General features: G+C 40.1%; 1 protein-coding gene across 3 annotated transcripts in view; it reads left to right on the forward strand.

The window, feature by feature from the left end:
• LOC124865620 (mannosyl-oligosaccharide 1,2-alpha-mannosidase IC) overlaps nucleotides 1–25,853 on the forward strand; it is a 308,583-nt gene that overhangs the window by 3,701 nt on the left and 279,029 nt on the right. Inside the window, exon 2 of one of the 3 annotated variants that reach the window (XM_047360861.1) lies at nucleotides 4,120–4,488. The exons of 1 other annotated variant lie outside the window; for it this stretch is intronic. In XM_047360861.1, the coding sequence (XP_047216817.1) occupies nucleotides 4,120–4,488 (369 nt within the window). Of the gene's footprint in view, nucleotides 1–2,768; nucleotides 4,489–25,853 lie in introns of those variants that run through there. One more of the 3 variants, XM_047360860.1, reaches the window with a different exon arrangement.

Genomic DNA, 25,853 nt, shown 5'->3' on the forward strand with positions numbered 1-25,853 from the left:
TGTCCATTTTGATAAATATGGTGTTCAACTAAAGCAACCTTATATTTAGTTTATGAAAAATTATAATGTTACATACCACCAATAAGTTTTTTTTTTTATATACAAAAATTTAAAAAACCGGAAAAATCTCTTTCGTGGTACAGTACATGTGTGCAATACGTGGTCATGGTTCCTTTTGCACGAATCAGTGCAGAGTGGCATGGACTTTGATCAGCCTGTAGCAGTGCTGAGGTGCTAAGAAAGCCCAAACTGCCCTCATAGCGCCTTCAGCTTGTCTGGATTGTTGGCTCTGGTGCCTCTCATCTTTCTCTTGACAACAAACTGCTAACCAATCAGCCAGAGTGATACCAAGATCATTTAACCAGGTTATGGTACTTCTGGCAGTGTGGGTGAGTGCATAGTCCTATTGAAAAATCAGCATCTCTACTTAGCAGGGAGCAGTGTGGAGTGAGCTAAAATCTCCAGGTAAATGGCTGCAGAGACTTTGGCCTTGACAAAACACAATGCACCAACACCAGCATGTTTCATGGCTCCCAGAATCTTCACTGACTGTGAAAATGTCACACTGGACCTCAGGCAACTTGGACTGTTTCTCTTTCCTTTCTTCCCTCAGACTCTGGGACCTTTATTTCCAGATGAAATTCATAAAAATCCTCTGAAAGAAGCAGGATTGCACAGTGTCACAATTGTTTGAACTATTGCCTTGCTGCATTAAGGTCTTGGGTTTAAACTCTGGCTCCTTTCTTAGCGACGGATATTGAATTCTGTACATTTATAGGAACCAACCGAAGTCCGTCGGTACTACAGAGTACCTATTCAAGTAAAATCAAACGGTACCATGTTTCGGTACCTAAACGCATCATTGTGACACTGAGGGAGAAGAAGTGTGGGCAAATTTTCATGCCGGACATGAACATTGAACGCCCAAGAGCATACTGACGTCAGTAGCCGCTGGTACAGTCAACAAAGCAAGCATGACTAATAGAAAGCGCTCGAGAGTATGGCTCTACTTTTCAAAATGTGATGCAGATTACGCTCGCTGCAATATTTGTGACATGAAGTGCAAGGCCAGTAGCAGGAATACTTCTAATCTAAGGAAGCACCTGGTTAAGAACAAGATTTGAAGAGTCAGCCTTCACCGTTGGCACGCCTGGATCTGTTCGCGACTCGTCGTCTGCAGCCAGCAACATAGGAGAACAAATGTTTGAAACAACTAAGATGTTACAATACAAACAGCTGGATGTTGTTTTGATATATTAAAGTTTATATATTGAGAAATAAATGTTAAATTGAAAGATTTTGAGATTTTATTATTAAATGAAGTAACATTTATTACCACAAAAACACACACAAAAGTACCGAAAATTGGTACCGTTCAGTACCAGTACCGATTCCCAGGTGCCGGGCATCGGTACCGTATCGGTTCAAATGTGTAAGGTACCCATCCCTAGTCTTTTTGCATGGTGTTTGCATGTTATACCGTGCACGCATGGGTACTCAACTTTCTCCCACAGTCTGACTGTAAAGTGATGTACTTGGGTACCTATCCAGGGTGTACCCTGCCTTTTGCCCATTGACTGCAGGAGACAGGCACCAGCTCCCTTGCAACCATAGGATTAGTGGGTATAAATGATGGATGGATGAAAAGATTACTAACAAACTGTTTAGCCCCATTTTCTCCTTGCAATAGTTGTATGCAGCCCTTGTTGTCGTGGCATTTCTGTGCCTCAAAATATGAAGAAATTGAAAAGGAGGAGAATGTAGATGTGATTGTGGCTGGGGAAAAAGCCCAAATTAGGATGCTGTTTTTTTGCAATGTGGCATTTTTTTTATTCTATTGGCAGATTAGTGGGCCTAGGTCGTAGCAGCTGTCACACTGTGAGATATTCATTTTAAATATCTGTCACTGTCAAATGTTTATCGCAGGGTATCTTTGCTTGCAAGACGCTAACAACGGCCGCCATTGAACCGAGCAGATTTGAGCAGATTTAGATCCACAGCCAAAGATGTCTCTATGATTTTCCTACACTCCTTGTCTTTCGTCTGCGACGGCCCAAAATCGCTCAGCGAATACCAGCCATTACACTGCAGTCCATGTCTTCTGAATCTCTCTCCAAATTCACAAATCAGCTTTCTTGATATGATCCCTGATAGGTGTACACATTTTTCTACCACCTTTTTCCTCCCACTCAACCTACTGTTGAACTGTCAAGTTGGCAGTCTTCACTATGATTGTGTAGGCCATAACATGGCTATAACACCAAGTTTCTGCAATAGTAATGCTCATTTTCTGATAAACAAATGGTTGGGTTTTCATTAGCTGTAAGGAATTATTCCTATAATTTATATGAACAGTTAAACTATCAGCCTGTGTGATGAATCAATGTGAATTTAACTTTTTAAATTGCATTAGAATTATACATTTTTTCACAACATACTAATTTACTGATGCACCTGGAGGGTTATTTTTTTAAAGAAATCATATACAATTTAAATTATGTGCATTCTGAGAATATTTATGACTACCTATCTACAAAATTTGTGAAAAAAAATGTAATTAAAGTTCTGAAAATTACAGTTAGAAGAAGAAGTAAGTAGATGCATGGGCATGAACTCTTTGTATACGCCAACAAATGGAAGTAGGAAGGGACCTGAAGGTAACACGTACGAAATGGGGTTATGAATTTGGCAAAGCGGTGAATTGACCCGGAGCTAACTGGTTATTTATTTGTTTTTTATGTTGCTGCGCTGCTGATGAGACAGACCTCTGCAGCAGCTTCTCCAGGATTAATCAGGCTTGTTTTTTCCTCAGTAGTGTAGATGTCATCCCAGCATGCAGAGCCATTCAGACCTCTCTCGTTTTCATCAAACGGATTAACCGTGTTGTGATAAGCCGCTGTGAATTTCCATCAAGAAATCAGACCAGCCCACTGGATTGTCGCGCAGGGGACCATTTCAGCTCCCCCTTCCTCTTTATTTCTCCTCTTCTTCACCTTGCTCGTACTATATGCTACATTTACAACCCTCTCCTCTCAAATTTCGACGCAAGCGGACGTTCGCGGAGCAGCGACGGTGCGCAGCACAGAGAGCGGAGCGGGGCACGGCAGGCGGCGGGCACCGCGGAGCGACGACGCGGCAGCAGCCCTCTGTGTCTCTGTCTCTCTCTCTTCTGCTTTTTGCTGGAAACCAGTACACTGGATGCTGGATTTGTTTCTCATACGGATTTGGATCGGGACTCGGGACAACTTCGCATGGGACAAAACCCGCCTTCTTTCACGTCCGCCAGCGATTTGTTTCGCCCGGCGTGTTGACGACGGCAGCGTAGAAGAGGGCAGAAACCGGAGGCTGCCGGAGGAGCGCAATTGACAGATACGGAGACATGTTTATACACGCGTTTCCGTCTACCAGCTGGTTGGAGGTAGAAGCGAACAAAGCGGCGTGTAATCTGTTTTAAAACAACGTAATATTGGGAGCTGGTAATGCAGAAGCGTGGGTCTGCTGAAACGGAGACCGGGGGGAAGATGCTGTGATGTTCGCTTTGCATCGCAGGGCAACGCGTTGTAACGATCGGAGCGGCGTGGAATAAGGCACCGAGCCGCAACTTTGTTCAAAGGCCTCACAGACAGCAAAGTGCATTTATTTTTGGAGTGTGGTAATTGAATATAGCCTGGAGTGTTTATATACAATCATCCCTTAAGCTCAGTGATTTTTATATGATTTACAGTTCAAACCCACATCGTTGATGTCATTAAAAAGATTAGTTAGCGAATTTCTAAGTGGAGGCAGGTTCAAAATTCCCTTATGCAAATCCAGTCGATAACGAGATAAACACACTGGGGGTGTGTTTATAGTCCAGCATATTTAGTTTTTACCCCAGCGTAAAGGCAGCAGAGACGCTGCTCCCAAAGCACCGTGAGCTCTCTCCTGTCAAGGAAAGCCTCAAGGAAACTTTCAATGGTTTTCCGAAAGTTGCCCGGTGTCTCGGCATCGGGCATGGGTCTGCGCCTGTCCCAGAAGTTCGTCTTTTTACTCTTCCTCTCGGGTTTGGTAACACTGTGCTTCGGAGCCCTCTTCTTTTTGCCGGACTCCGTTCGACTAAAACGCATTTTTCTCTCCAAGACAGAAGTCCAGCCTGTCACCGTTGGCTCCGGGTCCGAAAACGATGTCAGGGAGCACCTCAAAAGATCCAAGGAGCTGGAGCATACGGGGGGCATGACCCCGGGCAAAGGAGAGACGAAGAGCCGCAAACCCTCCGTCTCCAACGAAGCCACCGAGGAGCGGCTGGCAGGGGGCAAAGCTCAGGAGGACCTGACCCTGTCCAGGTCCAAAGCGGAGTTGGAGGGAGCCTCCGACGGAGACCACGATGCCAACTCGGATACTTTTAATTTCAAGAAGTTCCAACGGTGCCTGCTCAAACCTGCGCTGGGGAGAGACAACGGGAGGCCGACTGACCCCAGGACCAACGACCGCCGGGAGAAAGTCAAAGAGGTGAGGAGGGGGGCCCTGCTGGGGGACCAGAAAAAGAAATGTTTCTTGTGCATAGTTCTGCAACGATCTGGCGGTAGCATGCTGTGGTTGGAGGTTTTACATTAAACAGGAAGTGAAGTTAGATCTTACTTCCTAAACATTGATCACGTTATCTGACACAGGTCTGCCAACATTGCCCAAAGACATTTTTTCTTATGGTTTTGTTGTTAGTTCTGCGTTTTTAATATGCATGCTGTCAAAATACTAAATGCACCTGATATAGAGCTCTGCCTTCCACTAATGCATGGACACTCACACAGGAAAATACATTTTCAGTGCTGAATATGATTTATCTGACAGTCTCATTATAGAAGCAATAGGACAGTTCTCAGCTCAGCTGCTGTCAAATGGACTAAATAAATCCCTCAGTCACATCATTGTCCTAAATTTATCCAGAGCTGTTTTTTGGTTTTAGATAAATTTCCATCAGATTGCTCTTGATGAAGGTGGAGAACTATGAAATATTTTAGTGACAAAAATTTCTAAAAGCTAATTAGACCAGAAGAACAATTGACCCTTTTAATTTATTCTTTAATTAAAGCTATGGGTTTTGTTGCAATTAAATCACGCTCCATAATGTCAAACCTGTGCTTTAACACCTGTCTCCTTCATACAATTGCTTCAAAATGATGTGACTGTGTGCAGTGACTCTCTGTCCTGGAGCTCTTCAAGCCAGCCTTTGTTGAGCCCTGTGGCACCAATAAGGGCTCCAGAGTGGGAGCGTCTGTAGATCACACATCTGTACCCACTCAAGGCAAGGCAAGTCATGGCAGTGAGTAGAGGTGGAGGGAGGAGGGGGATGGATGAGGAGGAGTGCGATGGAGGCTAGTGAATGGCAAACGCTTGCAGAAGGGGTTTCAGCCTTGGCATGTGACACGGATAAGTCCTGTTGTCACTCTCCAGCTTGGTGTCACCCTCTCATGCTGCTTACATGCCTCGTGCTACATGGTGATGGAGGCGTCAGAGGACAAAGGGTTGTTGGCCCTGGTGCCCTGATCTTCACTGACTCATAATTTCTCTCTTTGATGCTCTTTCGAGTGAATATCAGTGTGGCTGATCTGTACCGCTAAGTGCTGCATGAGGGAATAGTTAGAGCCCTCCGTTCTGTGATCATCTAAATGCTGTTACATAATATTAGTTGTTTCCACAACCGTAGCAGGCACACAGAAAGCATATGTGATTTTGTTTTTCTTTCTCGCCACCCTCTCAATCTTGTTGGCTTTGCTGCAGACAGCTTCTGTTTTCCTGCAGGCTTACATTTATGCTTCCAGGACTTGCTGACACACTGTAAACTTTAACTTTGTCCAGGTTTGCAACTGTAGTAAAAAAAACGAAAACCTAATAGTACAAACAACCTTTTTCTGTTGCTACTTTAGCAGTTCTGATATACATTTCATATCTTTAGATATGTGTATTTTGCTTCCATGGAGCTGGATTTTTATTATTTCTTATAAAGTAGTCTTTATGAGTATTTCTTCAGGCTCTCTGGAGGTCTTTTATTTGGAAGTTAGCTGCCCTTTCAGTCCACTACCTCACCATTTCCAAACTGTTTTTTATTTGTTAAGCCAAGAAAGGAGGTTTCAAAACCTAAAGGATGAACCAGTGTTGTTGTTTAGACACAAGAGACAACTGAGCAATGAACAAATGTTAAATTCTTTTAGAAGAAGCTTGCCACAATAACAATATCTATTTCGATCTATTAACATGATTACGTTAAAATACTTTATGTAGCAGTGTGATTTGGAAATGCACAGATAATTCTAATGGTGACCAGAACTGGCAGATTTTCAGCTTGATCAGGCTCGACTGACGACTGGCTGGGTGAAGAATAGTTTTAAGATGGCTATTTTCACTATCATTAGCTATGTTTACATGGACATAAGTAAACGGAATAAACGGCTGATCGGACTAAAAATGTGTCATGTAAACATGTCGGTCGGAATATTCTGATTGGGTTTGGCAAGATCGGAATGAAATTGTAATCCAATTGAGAGGGGTGGTTTATGTGGATTGACAATCCGATCGATATGCATGTAAACGCTCCACAGGATCAAGTTATTCTGATTGAGGTAGGCTAACCTGAGTACGCATGTGCACCCTGTGTGAACGTGACGTATTTCCGCCTTGAGTGGCTAGCTGCACTGGAGAGCTGCTAACAGAATATTTCGATCGGCAAGTTTACATGACACATTTTTAGTTCTATCGGCCGTTTTATTCCGATTACTTGTGTCCATATAAACGGGACAATCCGATTATTTTTTATTTTTTAATCCGAATACATTTTAATCCGATCATGAAATTTTGTGCGTGTAAACGTAACTAGTGAGATGGAAATCAAAGATGCAGGAAACTATTTATAAGGAAACTGTTTTGTACAGCGGATCAAGTCTTGTCGGTGGTTTATTCAGGCTGTGAGAGATAGCAAGACTCTCAAAGGACAACAGGAAAGCTAAAAAGAGTAAAAAAGTTACACTATTATCCTTTTGAGAGTTTTAAATTCTGTCTGCCTGGAAACATTGGGTTTGAAAATGTCGAGCATTTTGATGTAAGGTTTATTGCAAGGATCTACATTCTGTAAGAAATGCATATAAAGACTGCTGTTTTTGTAACGCATGCTGTGCTACCTATTGCTCTTAAACAGAGATTGGCAAGTCAAAACTTTAACGAGAGCCGGTGATTGAAAATCGGCCACAAAAATTCCAAATGTTGCATCTTTAGTTTTGTACCATGAAGATGATTAAGTTTTAGCTGAAAAACTGCAGTAGATGATTGAAGGGTGATGTACAGGTCCTTCTCAAAATATTAGCATATTGTGATAAAGTTCATTATTTTCCATAATGTAATGATGAAAATTTAACATTCATATATTTTAGATTCATTGCACACTAACTGAAATATTTCAGGTCTTTTATTGTCTTAATACGGATGATTTTGGCATACAGCTCATGAAAACCCAAAATTCCTATCTCACAAAATTAGCATATTTCATCCGACCAATAAAAGAAAAGTGTTTTTAATACAAAAAACGTCAACCTTCAAATAATCATGTACAGTTATGCACTCAATACTTGGTCGGGAATCCTTTTGCAGAAATGACTGCTTCAATGCGGCGTGGCATGGAGGCAATCAGCCTGTGGCACTGCTGAGGTCTTATGGAGGCCCAGGATGCTTCGATAGCGGCCTTTAGCTCATCCAGAGTGTTGGGTCTTGAGTCTCTCAACGTTCTCTTCACAATATCCCACAGATTCTCTATGGGGTTCAGGTCAGGAGAGTTGGCAGGCCAATTGAGCACAGTGATACCATGGTCAGTAAACCATTTACCAGTGGTTTTGGCACTGTGAGCAGGTGCCAGGTCATGCTGAAAAATGAAATCTTCATCTCCATAAAGCTTTTCAGCAGATGGAAGCATGAAGTGCTCCAAAATCTCCTGATAGCTAGCTGCATTGACCCTGCCCTTGATAAAACACAGTGGACCAACACCACCAGCTGACACGGCACCCCGGACCATCACTTACTGTGGGTACTTGACACTGGACTTCTGGCATTTTGGCATTTCCTTCTCCCCAGTCTTCCTCCAGACTCTGGCACCTTGATTTCTGAATGACATGCAAAATTTGCTTTCATCCGAAAAAAGTACTTTGGACCACTGAGCAACAGTCCAGTGCTGCTTCTCTGTAGCCCAGGTCTGGGGAATGCGGCACCTGTAGCCCATTTCCTGCACACACCTGTGCACGGTGGCTCTGGATGTTTCTACTCCAGACTCAGTCCACTGCTTCCACAGGTCCCCCAAGGTCTGGAATCGGCTCTTATCCACAATCTTCCTCAGGGTCACCTCTTCTCGTTGTGTAGTGTTTTCTGCCACACTTTTTCCTTCCCACAGACTTCCCACTGAGGTGCCTTGATACAGCACTCTGGGAACAGCCTATTTGTACAGAAATTTCTTTCTGTGTCTTACCCTCTTGCTTGAGGGTGTCAATAGTGGCCTTCTGGACAGCAGTCAGGTCGGCAGTCTTACCCATGATTGAGGTTTTGAGTGATGAACCAGGCTGGGAGTTTTAAAGGCCTCAGGAATCGTTTGCAGGTATTTAGAGTTAACTGGTTGATTCAGATGATTAGGTTCATAGCTCGTTTAGAGACCCTTTTAATGATATGCTAATTTTGTGAGATAGGAATTTTGGGTTTTCATGAGCTGTATGCCAAAATCATCCGTATTAAGACAATAAAAGACCTGAAATATTTCAGTTAGTGTGCAATGAATCTAAAATATATGAATGTTAAATTTTCATCATGACATTATGGAAAATAATGAACTTTATCACAATATGCTAATATTTTGAGAAGGACCTGTATCTCCCAGGTCCTGTGTGAAATCCTTGCAGCATTTTTTTAAAATCAATTTCTTATAAACAAGGTTTTTAAATATTTCCTGTACATATATTCTAAATACGTACAGGAAATGTTAAATATTTTCAGTACAATTCACGATGCACAATAGTCTTTGTTAGATAAAAGGACTGTGTAGAAAATTAGTTAAAAACCATCAAAGCTCAAAGAAAAACACTAAAAGACCCTCAAAGTTAGGAGAACTATTGATTAAAACCACTTTAGAAGATCACAAAAATATCTGACTCCTTGGAAGCACAGCAGCGTACACTCTGTGCTTCCTAAGCTATCATGCAGAAGTTATATATCTTTTACTGGTGTGCCAGTTTATGTTGTCTTCAGCTAACCCATCTCTGCAAATGCATGTTTTTCTCACTGTAATGGAATGCAGAGAGGGGGTTACCCTCCACACTGCAAGCCAACAGAACGGGTCTGCTCTGGCCCCCTGAGTGCTTCAATTCCAAAACTGTGAATGGACATCGTTTTTCTGAACTGCCAACAACAAGAAAGCAGACTCCCCACCTTCTCCCTCTATGTGGCCATCCACTGCCAAGATGGGGTGAAACGAGGGACAATGACCGGCTGATCACACATCACTAATGTTAAAAGGCAGCCCCCAGGATACCAGCCAATACTCCCGAAGTTGCCAAGGTGCTGTGTACCTAGTCCAGCAACTGCCTGCTAAACAAATTCCCCTCAAAGTCCCCAGCAGGGTAAAGATGGGAGACATTTTCATACAGATCCCTATTTGTAATTCTGTGATGTTTTTTTCACACTGCATTGCTGTGTCACTGGTTCTGGTACATGAAGTATGACGGCAGGAATTTCACCACAAAAATGCATGCCGAGAGCAACAGGAGGGTGGCATGCATATTTTGTTGCTGATGTCCTTTAGGCTAAAACCTGGAGTACTGAAGAAAATGCAAAATGTAGAAATGAAGGCAGGGGAAAACTGGAGCGAAAAGGTCCTCAGAGAATGTTGAGAGCTCGGAAGCTTGGATGGCTGGAGCACATTCAGAGGGAAGCCTCCATATATCTCTCCTCCGCTGGGAAGTGTGCATCTAAAAACCGTATCTGTAAAGCCCGGGATTTGCTCCTCTCTTGGTCCACTGACTGTTTAACAGAGATATGCTGACACAGTCAAATGAGTGCCTTTGCTTGAGGAAATTGGAATGTACTCTATGCTGTGGCTTCAAACGGACGAGAAGGTAACACAGAGGAGGAGATGGAGCTGACAGCTGATCTCTGCAGTGAGAGGACAGACTCTCTGCAGTTTCTTATGGCACAGCCTCTTACATTGAAGGAATATGTCTTCGGGGCTCCTTTGTCCTGTTTTTGTGCTCACACTTGCCGAGTCGGCCAAGAGCTTGGGGATGAATGGCGTTGGATGTTTACAGATGAAAGTTTGCTGTTAAATCTAGTTGCATCTTTAGGACTAAAAACAGCTCCCCTGACTGACTCTTTGTTTAGGTGTTTGCATATTAACTGAAATAATGAGATAATTTTTTCAGTTTTTTAGAAATGACCCCGTTCCCATTGTTCTTGCTATTTAAAGAGAGAACATTTCCAAGTGAGGGCTTGAGTAACACGAATGATTTATGATACAAAAATAGTAAAGCTGTAGCAATCAGTGGACACTCATGATTGAATGGTTCTCCTCACTAATATATTTAATATATTCTTACATTAACATCCAGATAAATAAATTATTAGGTCTTAAAGCTGTCTTATTATATGCTAAATGTAGCAAAAGACATTTTGAGCTAATTTTTTACAGTTCTTTCAGGATGTTTGGCTCTTTAATAGGGCTGCACAATATTAGAATATATTGCACTATTTTCTTATTTCTCCCTCTTTTTATCTATGCTTCCATCACTCTGTGACCTTCAGCAGTTTAAGCAATGCCATTTGTGTCCGGTCTCCCAGAGCAAATGCTGCTGGGTGACTCTGTCCAACTGGCTAAATATTACACTGGCGTGCAAAATGCAAGTTCATAACGCTGGGAATACATTTGCTAACAATTATCGCACTCTGAACGGTCCTTTGCGATACCAATTCTACACACACTGACATTGCGATGATAATATTCGCAGTATATTGTGCCGCCCTAGTCTTGTTTACAGAGCGTTTACTCCTAGATATTTGTTTGATGTCACCAAGAAGAGCTATGCTTAATTCAATTTCATCATTTAAAAAACTGCATCATTAATTCTTCAGATCTTTTTTCTTCAAAAAGGAAATGTGTGAGGAAATGTATGTAGTCATTTGAGTTGGACTTTAAATCCACTTATAGAAGTAATGACCACAGAGAGGGGTGACTGACTGAATAACATGCTCACGTTAAGCCGGTCCCACCCAGCTGGCTTTGAGCTACATGAACTCCATCCACCCTTTATTCCCCTGCTGCTTCCTCCCTTTCCTGTCAGGTGTGCCGAACAACTGTCTGCCTGAGCTAGAGAAATGGCCCCCATGCTGTGCGGGAAGAAAGAGACAGAAGATGAACAAAGTCTTAAGAAAAGGCTCACTCTGTCCTAGTGCTGTCCCGCAGAGCGTTTGTGCCTTTGCTCTCCTCTGCGGATGCCTTGCAAATGTCTGGTTGTGGTTCGGAATGTAAGCCCAGTGTCGTCTTTGGTCTGTTTATGTGGGATAGTGAGCCACCTGGCCCGCTGGATATTGATATATTGTGCAAGGTAATGATGGCAGAGGCGGGTCTCATCTATTGTTCAGTGCTCCTTGGCTTGGTTGGAGACCTTGTCTGTCCAACAAAACAGAATTGATGACTTGTGTTTGAGTAGCATTCACAATGATGTTGTAAGGGTTCTGCCTTTTGTTTTTTCTTTCTTTTTATAGTAGAACAGTTCCGCTGATATATGTTCCTGCATTATATAGAAAAGTGCAGGAGTGTTAGGAGTTTATGCAAAAAGGAAATGAAAACAACTGAAACCTAACTCTGTGTGGGGTGGGAGGTTGACCTTTAATGACATGGAACAAATGAACTGCATGAATGAAATCTTTGATGAATAGTTTGAAAATGCAAAAAAACTAATTGATGTGGGTTATTGGCCTGTTGCAGCTTGTTTTAGTCCTGGCCTTTGTATTGATAATTTATCCTGGTTCACCTTTTGCATGCATGTCTATCTTCAAAACCAGATTCTCTTTTCTTCAGCTGCAGCTTAAGGTGAATAATCAGACTTACTTTGACATGACTTTCAGGGCAGGATTAGGAATTATTGGTAAGCTTTAATTTTCCTCACAGAAAGCCATTATATTTGGTTGAATTGTATGTATCACAGTATTATTTCACAGCACAGCGAGTTTGAACTTGCTAGGTCAGCTGAGTCCTCTCTGTGTATGTTTGAATATTTTCCATATGCCTGTATGAGTTTTCTGCTGTTGTGATTATGAATCTGAGAATATTATTTAATACTTAATATTAATATTTTAATATTTTATCAAATAATATTTCGGTCTGTGAATACCAGCCCAGTAAGGCGATGGTATTAGGACAAAATAGAAAGGTGTGAGACGAGCTCTGACATTATTGAACAGCATAAACTCTGCACACACATGGAATTAATTCACACAATTTCTTAAAATACAAGAATTTATTAACAAAAATAAGTCAACTCAAAGTCAAACATATTTCAATCAAAAAACTCTTTACTATGCTAAAACAATCCAACTAAACTACCAAGCAGAATTAACGAATAACGAAGACTAATGGGCTATGTACAATATCAACAAGTTGATTAAAGATGATTGAAATCATGACCAAAAGAATGATGCAACATTACCATGCAATGTTTATGTTTGAGAACCAAGGATTATCTTGAAGAATCTGGAAGTTAAGTTAGTCTTAGAACTAACTTAAGCAATAATCAGCAAATGTTTAGACAACCATTCACAATGCAAGACCAGATAAAATATTATTTTAATAAAATAATGTTTTAAATAATGATTTGCTGAATAAAACCAACCTTCTGGATGACCAATTCTCAACGGTGTCTCATTAGTTGCCTTTATTTATTACAATAATATTTGAAGAAATATTATTAAGGGAGTATTTTGGAAAAGAGCCAAATCTTTCTGGAGAAATGGGGCTTAATGGTGTTTACTTAGTTATCAAATTTAGTAAAATGATGTTCAGGGACTATTATTCACTAGCTTGAAAACTAACAACCTTTCTGTTAAATACTCTTTAGTAGCAAGCACGTGTTCTTACCGGTTAGCATTTGAGCTAACAAAAGAAGCTAATAGCTTAGCACCACAATCAAACACATACCTTTAAAATACCAGGGTTAATAAAAGGGTTAAAATGCATAAGCACGGACGGCGCGTTATGATCAACCTTCTGTTTAAAATCACCCTTTAAATACACTTTGTCTTAACTTTAAATACACACAAAGAACACAACCTGAACACGTGTGCTGCAGATAGCCTGCTAGCACCAAGATGGCTGAGTTCAACACAAACAAACTTTGTAAAATGAAAAACGTTTAGATCATTTCATTCTAAATCTTTCTCTGCCCAAAACACCTAACCTCATGAACCACGGTGAGGAAACATTGTCCAAGGGGCGAAGCTTGAAGAAACGTCCACAGTCAACAAACGGTTAGCTTTCAGCTAACCTCGGGGGGATTAGCTGAAAGGGGGGGTTGCTCTGTGAACAAAAGGGTTAGCTCCGGAGCTGTAGCTGGGCGGCCCGTTCTGTCCGTCTACCAGCTGTTCATTACCATAAACACGGCGGTGCGGGCTGTTGTCCTTCCTTGTAGAAACAGCTTCTCTACTGGGGATTTCTCTGCGACAGTTTTGGCTGGCCTCGGAGAGAAAAGGTAAGCAACTCTTACACCTTAATTTCCCCATTCATGAATGAAAATACCAGAAACACAGACAATATTTCATTCATACTTATCTTTGCATATGATCGATGATCGTATGGCTTCCTTGGATCCAGTTGAAGAGTTTGTCTGTTTGCCAGCAAAGAGACATCAGCGTGCCTTTCTCCCCTATCTGGTCCCCCTGGAAGGCCGTGTGGAAGAGGGCGGATGTAGCAACAGCTGTGCTTTTATTTGGTTAGTGACGTCACAGGAAGTCCGCAGATATCTTTATTTTGAAAGTTCCAGAAACGTTCGTACCGGAGTTTAATGTTGAAATCCATGGCTGTGGGTCCCAACACTGCAGTTGACCCACCTTCCCTCCTACATCAATTTGATCATTTTATTTGCTAGACTGGAATCTGTTGACTTGTGTTTATGTTCATGCTCATGGTAATGTTCTCTGACCCTGAACATGTAGCATTTTGTATGTTTGCAATAAAGTTCAGTTTTGGGCTCCTCTGACTAGGCCTTGTTCCATAAGTTTGCTGTGTCCCCTACAAGACCTGTGATGAACTGCAAACCAGACTTATTATGGCTTTCTTTACAAGTTCTGCTCCACCCTTCCATAAATGTCAGATTTGCAGAGTTCACGTCCAGTATTTGTCGTGCTGTGGTCCTCTGCATCTCCTGCATCGCAAGGCACTGAACTACTTTATAGCCTTGTGCTAAAACACTCCACCTGTGCTAACTCAATTAGAAAAAGGGTTGGACCAGTGAGGCTTAAAGTTCTGAAAAGTTGACACTAAAGCCTAAAACATCCACATCTAGGAAATATGTGTTCTGAAGACTAGTGGCGGAAGTTGGATAAAGGCATTGACGAACCGCAGAAGAGAGTATTTTTCTGTTGTGAAGAAGGCTGTTTAAACTATAGAACAGTTGCCCCCCACCCCCAAAGCAATTACTGCAGGAAGAGGGTGATGAGGTGAAATAAAGAAGAAGGCATGTGAGATGTTCGCCGGCATCCTTTTGTGTTCAGAATAGTTTTTCCTCACATTTTCTTTCTTGCAGAACTAGCTTCAGGGAAAGTTGCTGTTTAATCAGTAGCATGTAAACAGTGCATTCACAGCTTTTTGAAGACACTTGGGGAATATTCATCGACAGCTTTGTACAGGTGTGTTTAATTTAGGATGTGCTTGTTTATTGAAGTGTTGTTGAACACTGAGTGTTGTGTCATTAGAGGGTTGCTGAGGGTTTGAATGAAAAGGTGTATATTATTTACAGTCATTTCTAGTCTGTCTTTATAACATTTATCCAGACAAACTAGACGTCTTTCTTGGGAAACCAAAGCCTGGTCCGAACGAGTTCCTTCAGAGGTTCAGTGTAGGAGAGGAACTGGTTTAACTCAAAGTGAGATTTATTATTGAAATGGTACTGCTGTGGAGATGGGTTTGAAATGTTGCATTGCAGTTTTTAAAGCAACACAGATATACGCTTAATTTTCTTCATAACTGTATGGCCTAGGTTGAAGTCTGCAGATGTTTTCCCTGAAACCGTTTGCACTTCTGTATTTACACAGTCCTGAAATCAAGCCTTACTAGGCTATCTGTTCACTTTCCAAGCTCCCTCTGCCTGTGTTTACTATTGCCTCCAGGTATTGCGTCAGTTAGCTGTAAAAGCAGAGGGTAAAGTCCTAGATGGTTTTCTGTCACATTTTGACCCTGTACGTAAAGAGAACAGCTCAAGGAGCTTTGTGTAAGCATCAGTCTTGGCTGTGTGTTGTTTTTGGAAGTGGATTTCTGGTTTTCTTGGATATCATCAACCTTCTCTACTATTTTATTTTTTACACTATTTGTTACACTTCATTGTTGCAGTGTTGGAATAATTTCCACAGTAACCGATTTGTCTTGAGTTTACAGCACTACTGACATAATGGGGCCATCGTGTGTGGGTACATCTTAATGCTGTCTTCTGAAGACCTGTGGTAACTGGGAGAAAACTCTCCTTTAACACATTTTTTCCCAGTTCTTTACTCCCTTTTGGCATTTGTAGTCTGGTTCTCTCCCAAATTAATAATAACTCTGATAAAACGAGAGATGCACGTAGAAATCTGCCAGATATTGCAATCTGCCAATCTTCCCATAATGGACTCTTTTTTTTTTTTCCTGTTCAATAAATACTTAAAAACTTACAGCCTCCCCCATTTCAGCCTATAAATACATCAACCAACAGAATATTCTTTAATGGACTTTTGTATTCAGATAAAGGTTAGTGTTATATAATTTGTTCATGTAATTCGCTCTTTTTATTTGAAATGAGGTAGTTTTTGCTCACAACTACCTCCATTTAAAGAACCCGCAGCACATTTGTAGCAACTATCATCTACTTTAAATAATGTTAATGTCAATAAACCAACCACTTTGATTAGTTTAAGAAAATCTGATTATTCTAATAAATTATCGATACCTTTAATTTCATGTGAAGCAGATGTAGTGGTGGTTTCTCATATTTTAGTATTATTTAATAAAAGAAACATGGAAGATCTAAGGATATATTAAAGAGGAAAAGAGGACAAATCACATCTCATATTATTTCATGCCTGCTTGTTCCTAATGGACTAAGAATGGTGAAAACATCAACAGGTCTAATTAAATACTAAGCAATGCAAACACCAAACAACATAACCCACATATTGCAAAATACACACTACTTGAGTTAGATGGAAGCTGCTCTTTTTCTACAAATTATAGCGGATTAAACCTAAAACTAATCATGAGGAAGCTTCGTGTGATGGTGTAACTGACTTCTGATGTCTGAATATAATATTAAGGAAAAAGAATTTTAGATAAAATAAGCAAAAACTTCAAGTTTCATAAACCACCGGGACAACTAACCAAAAGGTCCGGAAAAGCATGGAAGATGAAAAGTTTGGAAAGATAATTGTATTTCTGGACCTCATACCTTATCCCATTGTCTAAGTCAGTTGAGATTGAGAGAAATAAAAGAATTGAGTCTGGAAAAGTGAAGAAAGTTTTAATAGGAAAAACTTGGCAAAACCTTTAAAAAAAACTTCAGGGAGAAAAAGTACCAGACTCTTCATCATTAGTCAGCCTCGGTGTATGGCCTTTTCGTGTTGTGCCCACACGGTGCACAACACAGGAGGGGTTCTTCTGACTTATTTTAACAATAAGGAAACAGGATCATTAATCTCCATGATCCTTGGTTTGGCTTCAAACAAGAATGTCCGATGTCCGGAAAGGTAACAAACTCGTCCTGTTTTGAGAAGCGTTATTTGCTGAGCCAGTGGGTGCAACAGGAGTGGTCAGGAGAACATACACTTTGGAGATAAAGGATTGTAATCCCAACGATTGTTTCATACTGAACAATTTTTCTCTTTGTTTATGTGAAATAAATTGCCATAGTTGGCAAAATTGGACTTGCTGGGTTAGGCCTAAAAAAACATAAATCTGTATTAGCAAGGAAAAGCCTAATTGTTGCATCTCTATATTAAACAAGAAATGGAAACTGGAAGGAACCTTTATGTCTTGCTCTGTACGCATCTTCTATTTAGTGGGTGTATGATGGCCTGTGTGTCTGCTTGTTACAGATGAAGAAAATTGAGGAGATAAAAGGTCCAGACAAGGCCTGGTTCGCTGCAAGCTCTGCTTGACATCTTTTGCTTGGTGACCCCCCCCCCCCCCCCCCCCCCCCCCCCCCCATTTCACTCCACTCTGTCTTTGCTCCTTAGTGAACAGGCGAGAGGAGAAAAGAAAGTGGCCTACATGTAGCCAATGGAGCTCCTAGCTAAATCCCAGCTCCTGGCCTTTATGCCTGCCTAATTGGTCAGAAACACTGTGGTGTGGCCATATTGAGAGTAATGCAATAACATGAATTTGGGGCCGATAGACCTTTCATAACCCCGTATGACTACTTCTTATGTTTTGTTTCGTCCTAGTAGAAATCTCCGTCTCTGACTGTCTTTGTTACTCGTTTTTGTCTGTCTCGCCATCCTCCCCGCTTGTTGGAATTGTGTGGCTACAGGCATGTTTACTATCATCCATCCCTCTTCTGGGTCTCCAAACAGCCACAGTGAGCTGTCTGGCTGCTGTTGTCGCAGACTGGCCTGTCTGGATTGTTGTTATTCTTTTGTGACATGGTCTTGGCCTACTTTCAAGATGGCTGAACAATACTGTCAAACCTTTGACTGCAGTTTAGCCAGATACCTGGAAAACAATGTTGTAGCTTATATTTCCTCGGACCAGGTTTCAGCCTCATTCTGAGCTGTAGCTTTGAATAAAACGCTTATCAGACCAGTTTCATGGTCAGTACAGTTCTGTCTGTTTTCTTTATGGGTTTGGAGCAAATGCATCTCCCTAGTGATTTTTCTACTTCATCAGCATCAGCGGGCAAATTGCCATTAATTAGCTGAATGCTTACAAGAACGTTTTAGCCCAAGCTGTGTGTATTTGTTCATTATTATCGCAATTAGGTTCCTAATCAAATGGCAGCACTGGTGCTCAGTGCTCATTAGGGAGCCATATAGATTTTGTGTTTCCGGCGAGGTTGTATGATGGGCTCACCAGATAACTGCAATTTTCATCCATGGGTCGGTGGCGAGGCGGGGAATTAACAAAGAAACTGATTCCGTGGTCATCTAATGAGTGAAAACTAGCACTTTGGTGAACATTAACCAAATGGGAAGCGAACACCACAGGTTGTTTGTCATATTTGTTGCAGACCAGTGTGAAATCCGACAGTCTGCTGAATGTGGTTGACACAGGCAATAACTTTTACAGAATAGACCGGTGAAACTGTCCACGTTTATTTGGGTATTTACCTTGACCAGAAGAAAATCATGCATTTATAAACCAAAACATCCAGTGTTATTCTCATTTTAGAGAAAAAAATAAATAAAAATTTACATCTTCTCATTGACCTTAGCTATTTGGTAAAAAAGGTTTTTTCCAGCAAAACCCAATTTAAAATGTATCTGGGTACCTTATGTTGACGTGTCACGCTGCTGTTTTGTTTTCTCATTCAGTAAAGCCACAGTATTCTTCAGTGACAGGAAATGGGTGTAACTAGTTTCTGAAGTATCCTATAACGGACTTTTAGAGAACCCCAGCTGTGCGGTTTCCAGTAAACAACAATGACAGATTGTTGATGCAGACCAACGAGCTCAAATACCGCTGAACGCAATATTCTGGCAGTTAATATGGGCCGCTTCCAAGCAAAACAACCAGGTTTTCAGATCTGTTACTTTTGTTTTTAGCTTCTCTAAAGCTGCAAGATCAGAAATCTTTTTACCAGGACAGTGTGTCTAGTACAGAATAGAAACCAATTATTAAAAATACTTTTCTGGTATCTAAGAGCAAGTTTGAGAAAGCGATCACCTCTTTTTCTTTTAAATGAAATTAGTACACTGACTGGTGTGTACCTGAGAAGTTATGTTTCCCTTCTCAGGGGGTCACAGTAGTCTGCCAATGCTTATGCTATAGGACTGTAGAACATAACACAAAGAAATTGACATTGCATTTCTTTATAAGGAAAGCTGTACGGGGAAAAAAGGTTTTTAACTACAAAAAGGTCGTTAATATAAAGTATGGGTTAAGCTTGCACACATGCACAAATGATAGAATTAAGCTATTTAAATCTGCTTTTACATTAGATGCTTCTCCAGCTTGTTTCAACACTGTATACATTGCTGAAACGTCTGACTAATATCAGTGCTTACAATATTGCAGTCTCTATACTATATTTCAAGTGTGATGCATTCATGCTGTGTATACAATTATGTATTTGGCCAGTTGGATGGACAGTAACTGCTGTTAATGCCCAACACTGGATGTATTTTTTTAGTAGTTAAGAAATTAAAGCTTATAGAGTGTGGTTAGGATATTGTTTGATGGTTAAAAAATATTGTTTAATCATGGTCAGTATCACACTTTTATTACTGCAAATAAATATTCTACTCATATCGTGCAGCCCTATAACTACATCAGACCGTCTCAAATAAAATATTTTCCAGAAATATCTAAGATTTAAAATAAAAATATGCAAAGTGCACATTTACATTTTAATGTCTTCAGATTAGCTTTTATGGCTATATAGTAGACCAAAACAAAAGCAAACAAAATAGCATGCATAAAAAAAGAAAACACAACTACAATTGATTACTACATATGCAACCTCTGGTTTTGATTTCATGTGTGCAAGGCTTGCAGTTTGTAGTAAGACTGGAGGACGGGGCTGGCATGCAATGAGTGCTAAACTCCTCTGTTCCCCCATCAGACCTTGTTATTTTTTGTGGTTTTTTTTTTTGTTAGAGTCCATGAATGTTGCAAGCAAGACGTTTGGTGTTTTATAGACAAAGGTAAAAAGAAAAGCCCTTGCGCCTTTCAAAAGGATTAATAAAACCTTTAAAAATTTTAACATGTCACAAAATTGCTTGTCTTATTGGGATTTTATGTGATTTAAACCAATAGAAAATATTCCATAATTGTGAAATTGGAAATTGACACATGGTTTTATGTATTTATTTTGCAAATAGTAATTTAAAAAGCCTGCTGTGCATTAGTAATCTAAATAAAATCCACTGCAAACATTTGCCTTCAGAACTTACTAAATTATTAGTCAATTTTATTTATGAATTTATGAACTGTTCTATGAAGTATTCAATGTTTTTGGTGAATAAACATGAACTTGAAGTTCAAGAGCACCGCAAGGCTGGTCAGGGATAAAGATGTGGAGGAATTTAACAGGGAGCATTGGCACAACACAAACATACCCCGACATTGGTGTCCACCTAACCTCAAAGGAAAGGAAAGTATTCAACAAAGAAGCAATTAAGAGGCCCATGGTAACTCCGGGGGAGCTGCAGAGATCTACGGCTTGGGTGTGAGAATCTGATGGATAGGTATTACTTGTACAATCCACAAATCTATGCTTTATGGAATGGTGGCGAGAAGAAATAAATTATTGAAAAGAAGCTACGATGAATCAACACGTGATCATGTGTTAGAATGGCCCAGTCCACACCGAAATCCAATTTAGAAACTGTAGCAAGTCTTGAAAATTGATGTTCAGGGTGACTTTTCATCCAATTTGATGGAGTTTGAGTAATTTAGCATAGAGGAACTGGCCAAAATGTCACTCTTTGAAAAGGTGGTAGAAACACTTGCAGTGGTCATGGCAGCAGGAGGTGCTTCGACAGAGTATTGGCTCTTGTGTAATGTATACAAATACAGATTTTAATGTATAAAAGCAAAAATAATCTTGAAAGTTGTGTGTTTGTAATTCAGCTTCACAGTTGTGCACTACTTGGTGTTAGTCTATGTGGCTGTCATGTGAGAACATATGAAAAGGTTCAAAGGGGGTATTTTTTAGCTGCCATCTGTTATACATCATGGAAGCAGTTCCAACATGTCTTCTACGAATCACTTGGAGGCTTTTCCTCAGCTGTCACTGATTGAGAGGAAGAGTAAACCTAGAATGTTTCCTAGAACAGACTCAGTCTCTAAGTAAGCACGAATCTGTGTTTAACCTGCAAGTAAGGATCATAGGATCTGAAAAGCAAGTCAACACAACACCTCTAATTTACTACAAAGTTGTAAGCAACTTTTTCACTGCAGCTCATACTATAATGATAAAGAAGGTTTTTCTAATTATGTTTGACAAATAAACCAATATTCTGACAATATATAATTTGTCTGGACTGTAATATTTTAATGAAACTAAGTTGTTTAACTTCACTGAATACCATGAAAAAAGTATAGTGCTTCTTTAGATGGATTTTTGCCAAGACCTCAGCTAAGCACTGACCTGTAGCTTGGAATCGGTTACACTATAACATTTTGCATACCATACTAATCGACTGCAATTCTTAATAATTAGGTTCAATTGAGGGTAAAAATACAAACACTCATAGATCTGGTCTTGCCAGGTCACCTTTTTTACAAATGACCAAGCAAATTTCATCCAACTCTCTTTTAGATGACTTGATAACACAGCTGCAGCAACAAGGCAGGTCAAAGTTTAGAGCTGTAGTGGACGTGTTTGACAAACAGTTTGGCTGCAATTATCTTCTTTTTTTCCAGCTAACGTTTTTTTCTTACCCAGAAGAACTTTGTAAATGAAGTGATAGTTCACCAATAGTTGTCTGTAGCTAAAACTGCAGTTTCCCTTCAAACAGCCACATATGTTACAAGCCGTTTTCTCAGATGAGGAAGTTATTGTAACAGTTGTCAGTGTGCTGCTTTTAGTCTGTACATAACATGCAAAGCATCTGTGGTTACTTCCTACTGGAAAAGTTGCGCGGAGTTGCTTTCAAAAGGGAGAGGCTTATGGAAAAAGTTAAGCAAAGGTAAATGAAAAACAGATCTATCTCTAGGGGGCATAGGGCCCTGTATGTGTGGGGGTGGAAGGCTGACAACGCTTTTGCCATTGTATTTTCCAAGTAAAATGAGACGGATGCCTGCAATTAATACTGCTGTGACCATTAGCTCGAGAGCCGAACCCAGCAGAATCAGCAGGGAAGCTGGAGTACAGCTTTTCAGTACGTCTCTCTGTGCATCTGACTTTGTCAGACTTTTTGGCTGTGATACTCAAAAACACAGATTGCTTGGGGAGTTTTAAGGCCTGGTGAATCTTTACAGAAGGTGACCGAGGTAAATGAAAGGTGACAGTACCACTCAATCTCTTGTATATTATGTTTATTTTTAGTTTAGAGGACGCATAAAGTACAACCTGTCTTAGAGAACAAATGACAGGCTGGTAGGATCCTGCAAGATGATGCTGTCATGTGGAGGCAGTTGTCAACATGATGTCGCCGAAGATACACAAGCAGTCCTGAGGGTATTTTCACATGAAGAAAGTTTAGATGTAGTCTACATAAAAGCATAAGAGCTGAGCGAAAAGCAAATTTACTAGTCCAGTTACGTTCCTTCATCTAAGGTCATGAGATATGGATCTTTACCAAAAGAACAAGACTCTGGAAACCAACGAGCTTCCTCCATTAGGGTGTCTCTGTGGTTGTGGGGAGCTTAAAGTAGAACTGCTGCTCATCCACATCAAAAGGAGTCAGCTGAGGTGGTGCGTGCTTCTGATCAGGATGATTTCCGGGTATGGAGCACAATCTTTTGGAAAACATGCAATAATGGTAAAAGTTGTGATAACTATATATGATTATGTAATAGACAAAATATTTGAAAGTTTTACTTTTCTTTCTACTTTAGGTTCATACCAAACGTAGACCCCAGATAATGAGTAGTCTGTTCAGCTCCTAGAAAATAAAATACATTTATTTTAATTCCAACAAGGTGTTTATTAAAAGATTTGCTTCTGGCTGATATCTGCTGTTTTGACAAAGAATCAACAGTTGCAATTTGCTAATAACTGGGCAACCTTACCAACTCTTTTGTCTTTTAAAAGTTTAGTTTATTATTTATTTGTCAGGCACCATGTACATTAATCTCACAATGAGAAGAGATGCTTTAAACCAGACTTCACTAAAGCTACTTTCCATCTCCAGTCCCTGGGCAAGTGTGCACAAAAACAGTTCACAATACAAAATTACCATTAGCTTATGTATAAAAATACTTTGTTCGTATTTCATATACAGTACAAAACACATTTCCTGAAAATATTAATTGGCCTAAATTAAAAGTAAACAGCATTAGAACTTGTTGGCACAATTGATTATTGACAATGCATTTTTTTTAGATTTGAAAAATTATTTGCAGATCTACAGACAACTTCAGACTGGAGTCTTATTCCATTGTTTGATGGATTTGAATGAAAAGGCTGATTGTGCAAAGGTAGAACAAAGAAGGAGCAATATTATTAACATAACTTGTTATCCCACATCAAACAACTAGTGTCACCACATATTCTATGGATATAGAGAGCCTGAATGCAGAGAACTGAAGTAATTAACTAAAGCTTATTGCTGTCTAAGCATTTCTTTACGATCTGCATATTGCATGTACTGTTATTGCACTTATTATAATTTTGCAAAATTTCTGGATTCTTCCCATTGGTTGTTTCTCATGCATGCCCTAATTCTTTGCTGGAGGTACTATACAGAAAAAAATGGGAACACCCCACTAAATATTTAATTCTTTCAAATGAAATGCTCACATATGGTATTTTATCTTACTCAATTTGGGTAAAAACACTTCAGTAAGACATCCATGTAACATTCTCTGACATAAGTCAGAGGAACATTTGTCCCACTCCTTACCTTCAGCTTTGATATGTTTGAGGGGTTTCTTGCATTCAGATCCTGTTTCAAGTCCCCTCACAACATCTCTGAGGAAACGATCTGGGCTGTGAGTCGCCTTGGACTTTATGTTTTGGGTCATTGTCATGTTGCAGGGTCCAATTCTGCTTCAGTTTGTTCATTTTCAGATGGCCTCACATTTTGACATTTGGAGAAGTTTGAAGCCTTATTCTAGCATCTTGCAATCTGCTCAGTGTGAACCTATTTGGACAGCTAGATCTGGGTGTAGATGATTGATTTTATAGACCTATGGCCATGGAAGTGATTGGAACACCTGATTTTAGTTATTTGGATGGATGAGCGAATACTTTTGGCAGAAAGTGCAGAGCGAGCTACATACCTTATTGCTATAAAAAAAAATGTGTACGCTAACAACTTCAGGTATTTGTCTCATTTGAACCCTAAACTGTGACAGCATTCTTTCATGCATGGGCATGAAAAACCGCAAACCTGAAAAAGCTAACTTGGCAAGAAAGCTCAAGTTTTCAAATAAAATAAAAAAACCTGATCTTGGACACAAGCTCCATCAAACAAACGGAGTAAAGGAGGCAGTTTAATTGAAACGGCGACATAAAGAGCCGTTTCCATTAAAGCTCAGGTGTTCAGAGATGAGAGCAAATATTCATTGTTTGCCCATGGTGGTGTTGCTGACTATAATTACCTTTTAGTTAAAACCCAAACTGAATAACTGCTGTGATGTGGAGTTCAACTGATAGTCAGATGGGTTTTGTATGTTCCATTAGGCATCAGGCGTAACATTTTAGAAAATTAGGCAGAATAACAGAATTAACAAATAATAAAAAACATTATTTATCCCTCCTAAATTAGTCACTTGTTTTTATGATACTTACTGTGATTGATTTTCACAGGTGTGTTTTTATTTTTCTTCACAGTAATTAGTTGTCAGATGAGCAGAAACGTCCCTCAGACTTTTAAAGGGTTTGAATCCTTGATCTTTCAGATATTCACTGCAGGCACAAAAAAAAAAATCACTAACATGACATTTGGAGTATGGATTTAAGAAATCTGAGCTTTTGACAAACTATTGGCTTACAGCTGATGACATCTATAAGCCTTATTTAATTAGAGTTGAACTCAACAGTCTTTTGATGCCACAAGATGAATTGTGTTATTTATATAGATAAACCGGGCGATGGCTTGGATTCATCCCTTGTCGCCTCTTAGAAAGTTTGGGTTTTTGGAGGTTATCTTGGGGAACACATGCTGAGCGATTCATCTACCCCACCCTGTGTGCTAAACTCATTTGTTCAGTGCTTGAATTAATAATTTATGGCAAGTGTGAACTAAGGAGTGTCTCTGCTTTCTGGTTGTGGGCCTCCTCTTCAGTTTCTGCCTCCAGCCTTTTTAGTTTTATTGCAATTCTCCTTGCGCTCCATTTCAGATGAGTCTCACATAGTCTTCTCTCTGTCTTTGTCACTAAGGTTCTCGTTCTCATTCTTTTTTTTTTGTTGCAGTCTCTGTTACGCCCCCTCTTTCATATGTGTGCTTCTTGTTCAGTCTGGCCTACTGTATAGAAAATACTGCTGTTGTCTGCCTGTTAATACAGAGCTGCTTCATGTCTGCTTGACTGTCAGTTTCATGCCCAGTGAAACAGATGGACCAGCTGGCAAACACTTCTCATGTTGGTATATTCTGATAACATTACTGGTTAGAAGGCATGCTGATTATGTTCCAGCTATGGCAGTGATGTAAACTGTGATTATACAGTCTCTGTCAAAAATGCTTAATGTAACAGTGTGTAAATTATGGGATGGATCAGCATGTCTTGGGTGAGACCAGCTCCTGCGCTGTTTGTTGCTGAAAGCTCAGAAACAGTACAGCTAATTAAA

The sequence above is a fragment of the Girardinichthys multiradiatus genome, chromosome 3, assembly GCF_021462225.1.
Source record: "Girardinichthys multiradiatus isolate DD_20200921_A chromosome 3, DD_fGirMul_XY1, whole genome shotgun sequence".
NCBI lineage: Eukaryota > Metazoa > Chordata > Actinopteri > Cyprinodontiformes > Goodeidae > Girardinichthys > Girardinichthys multiradiatus.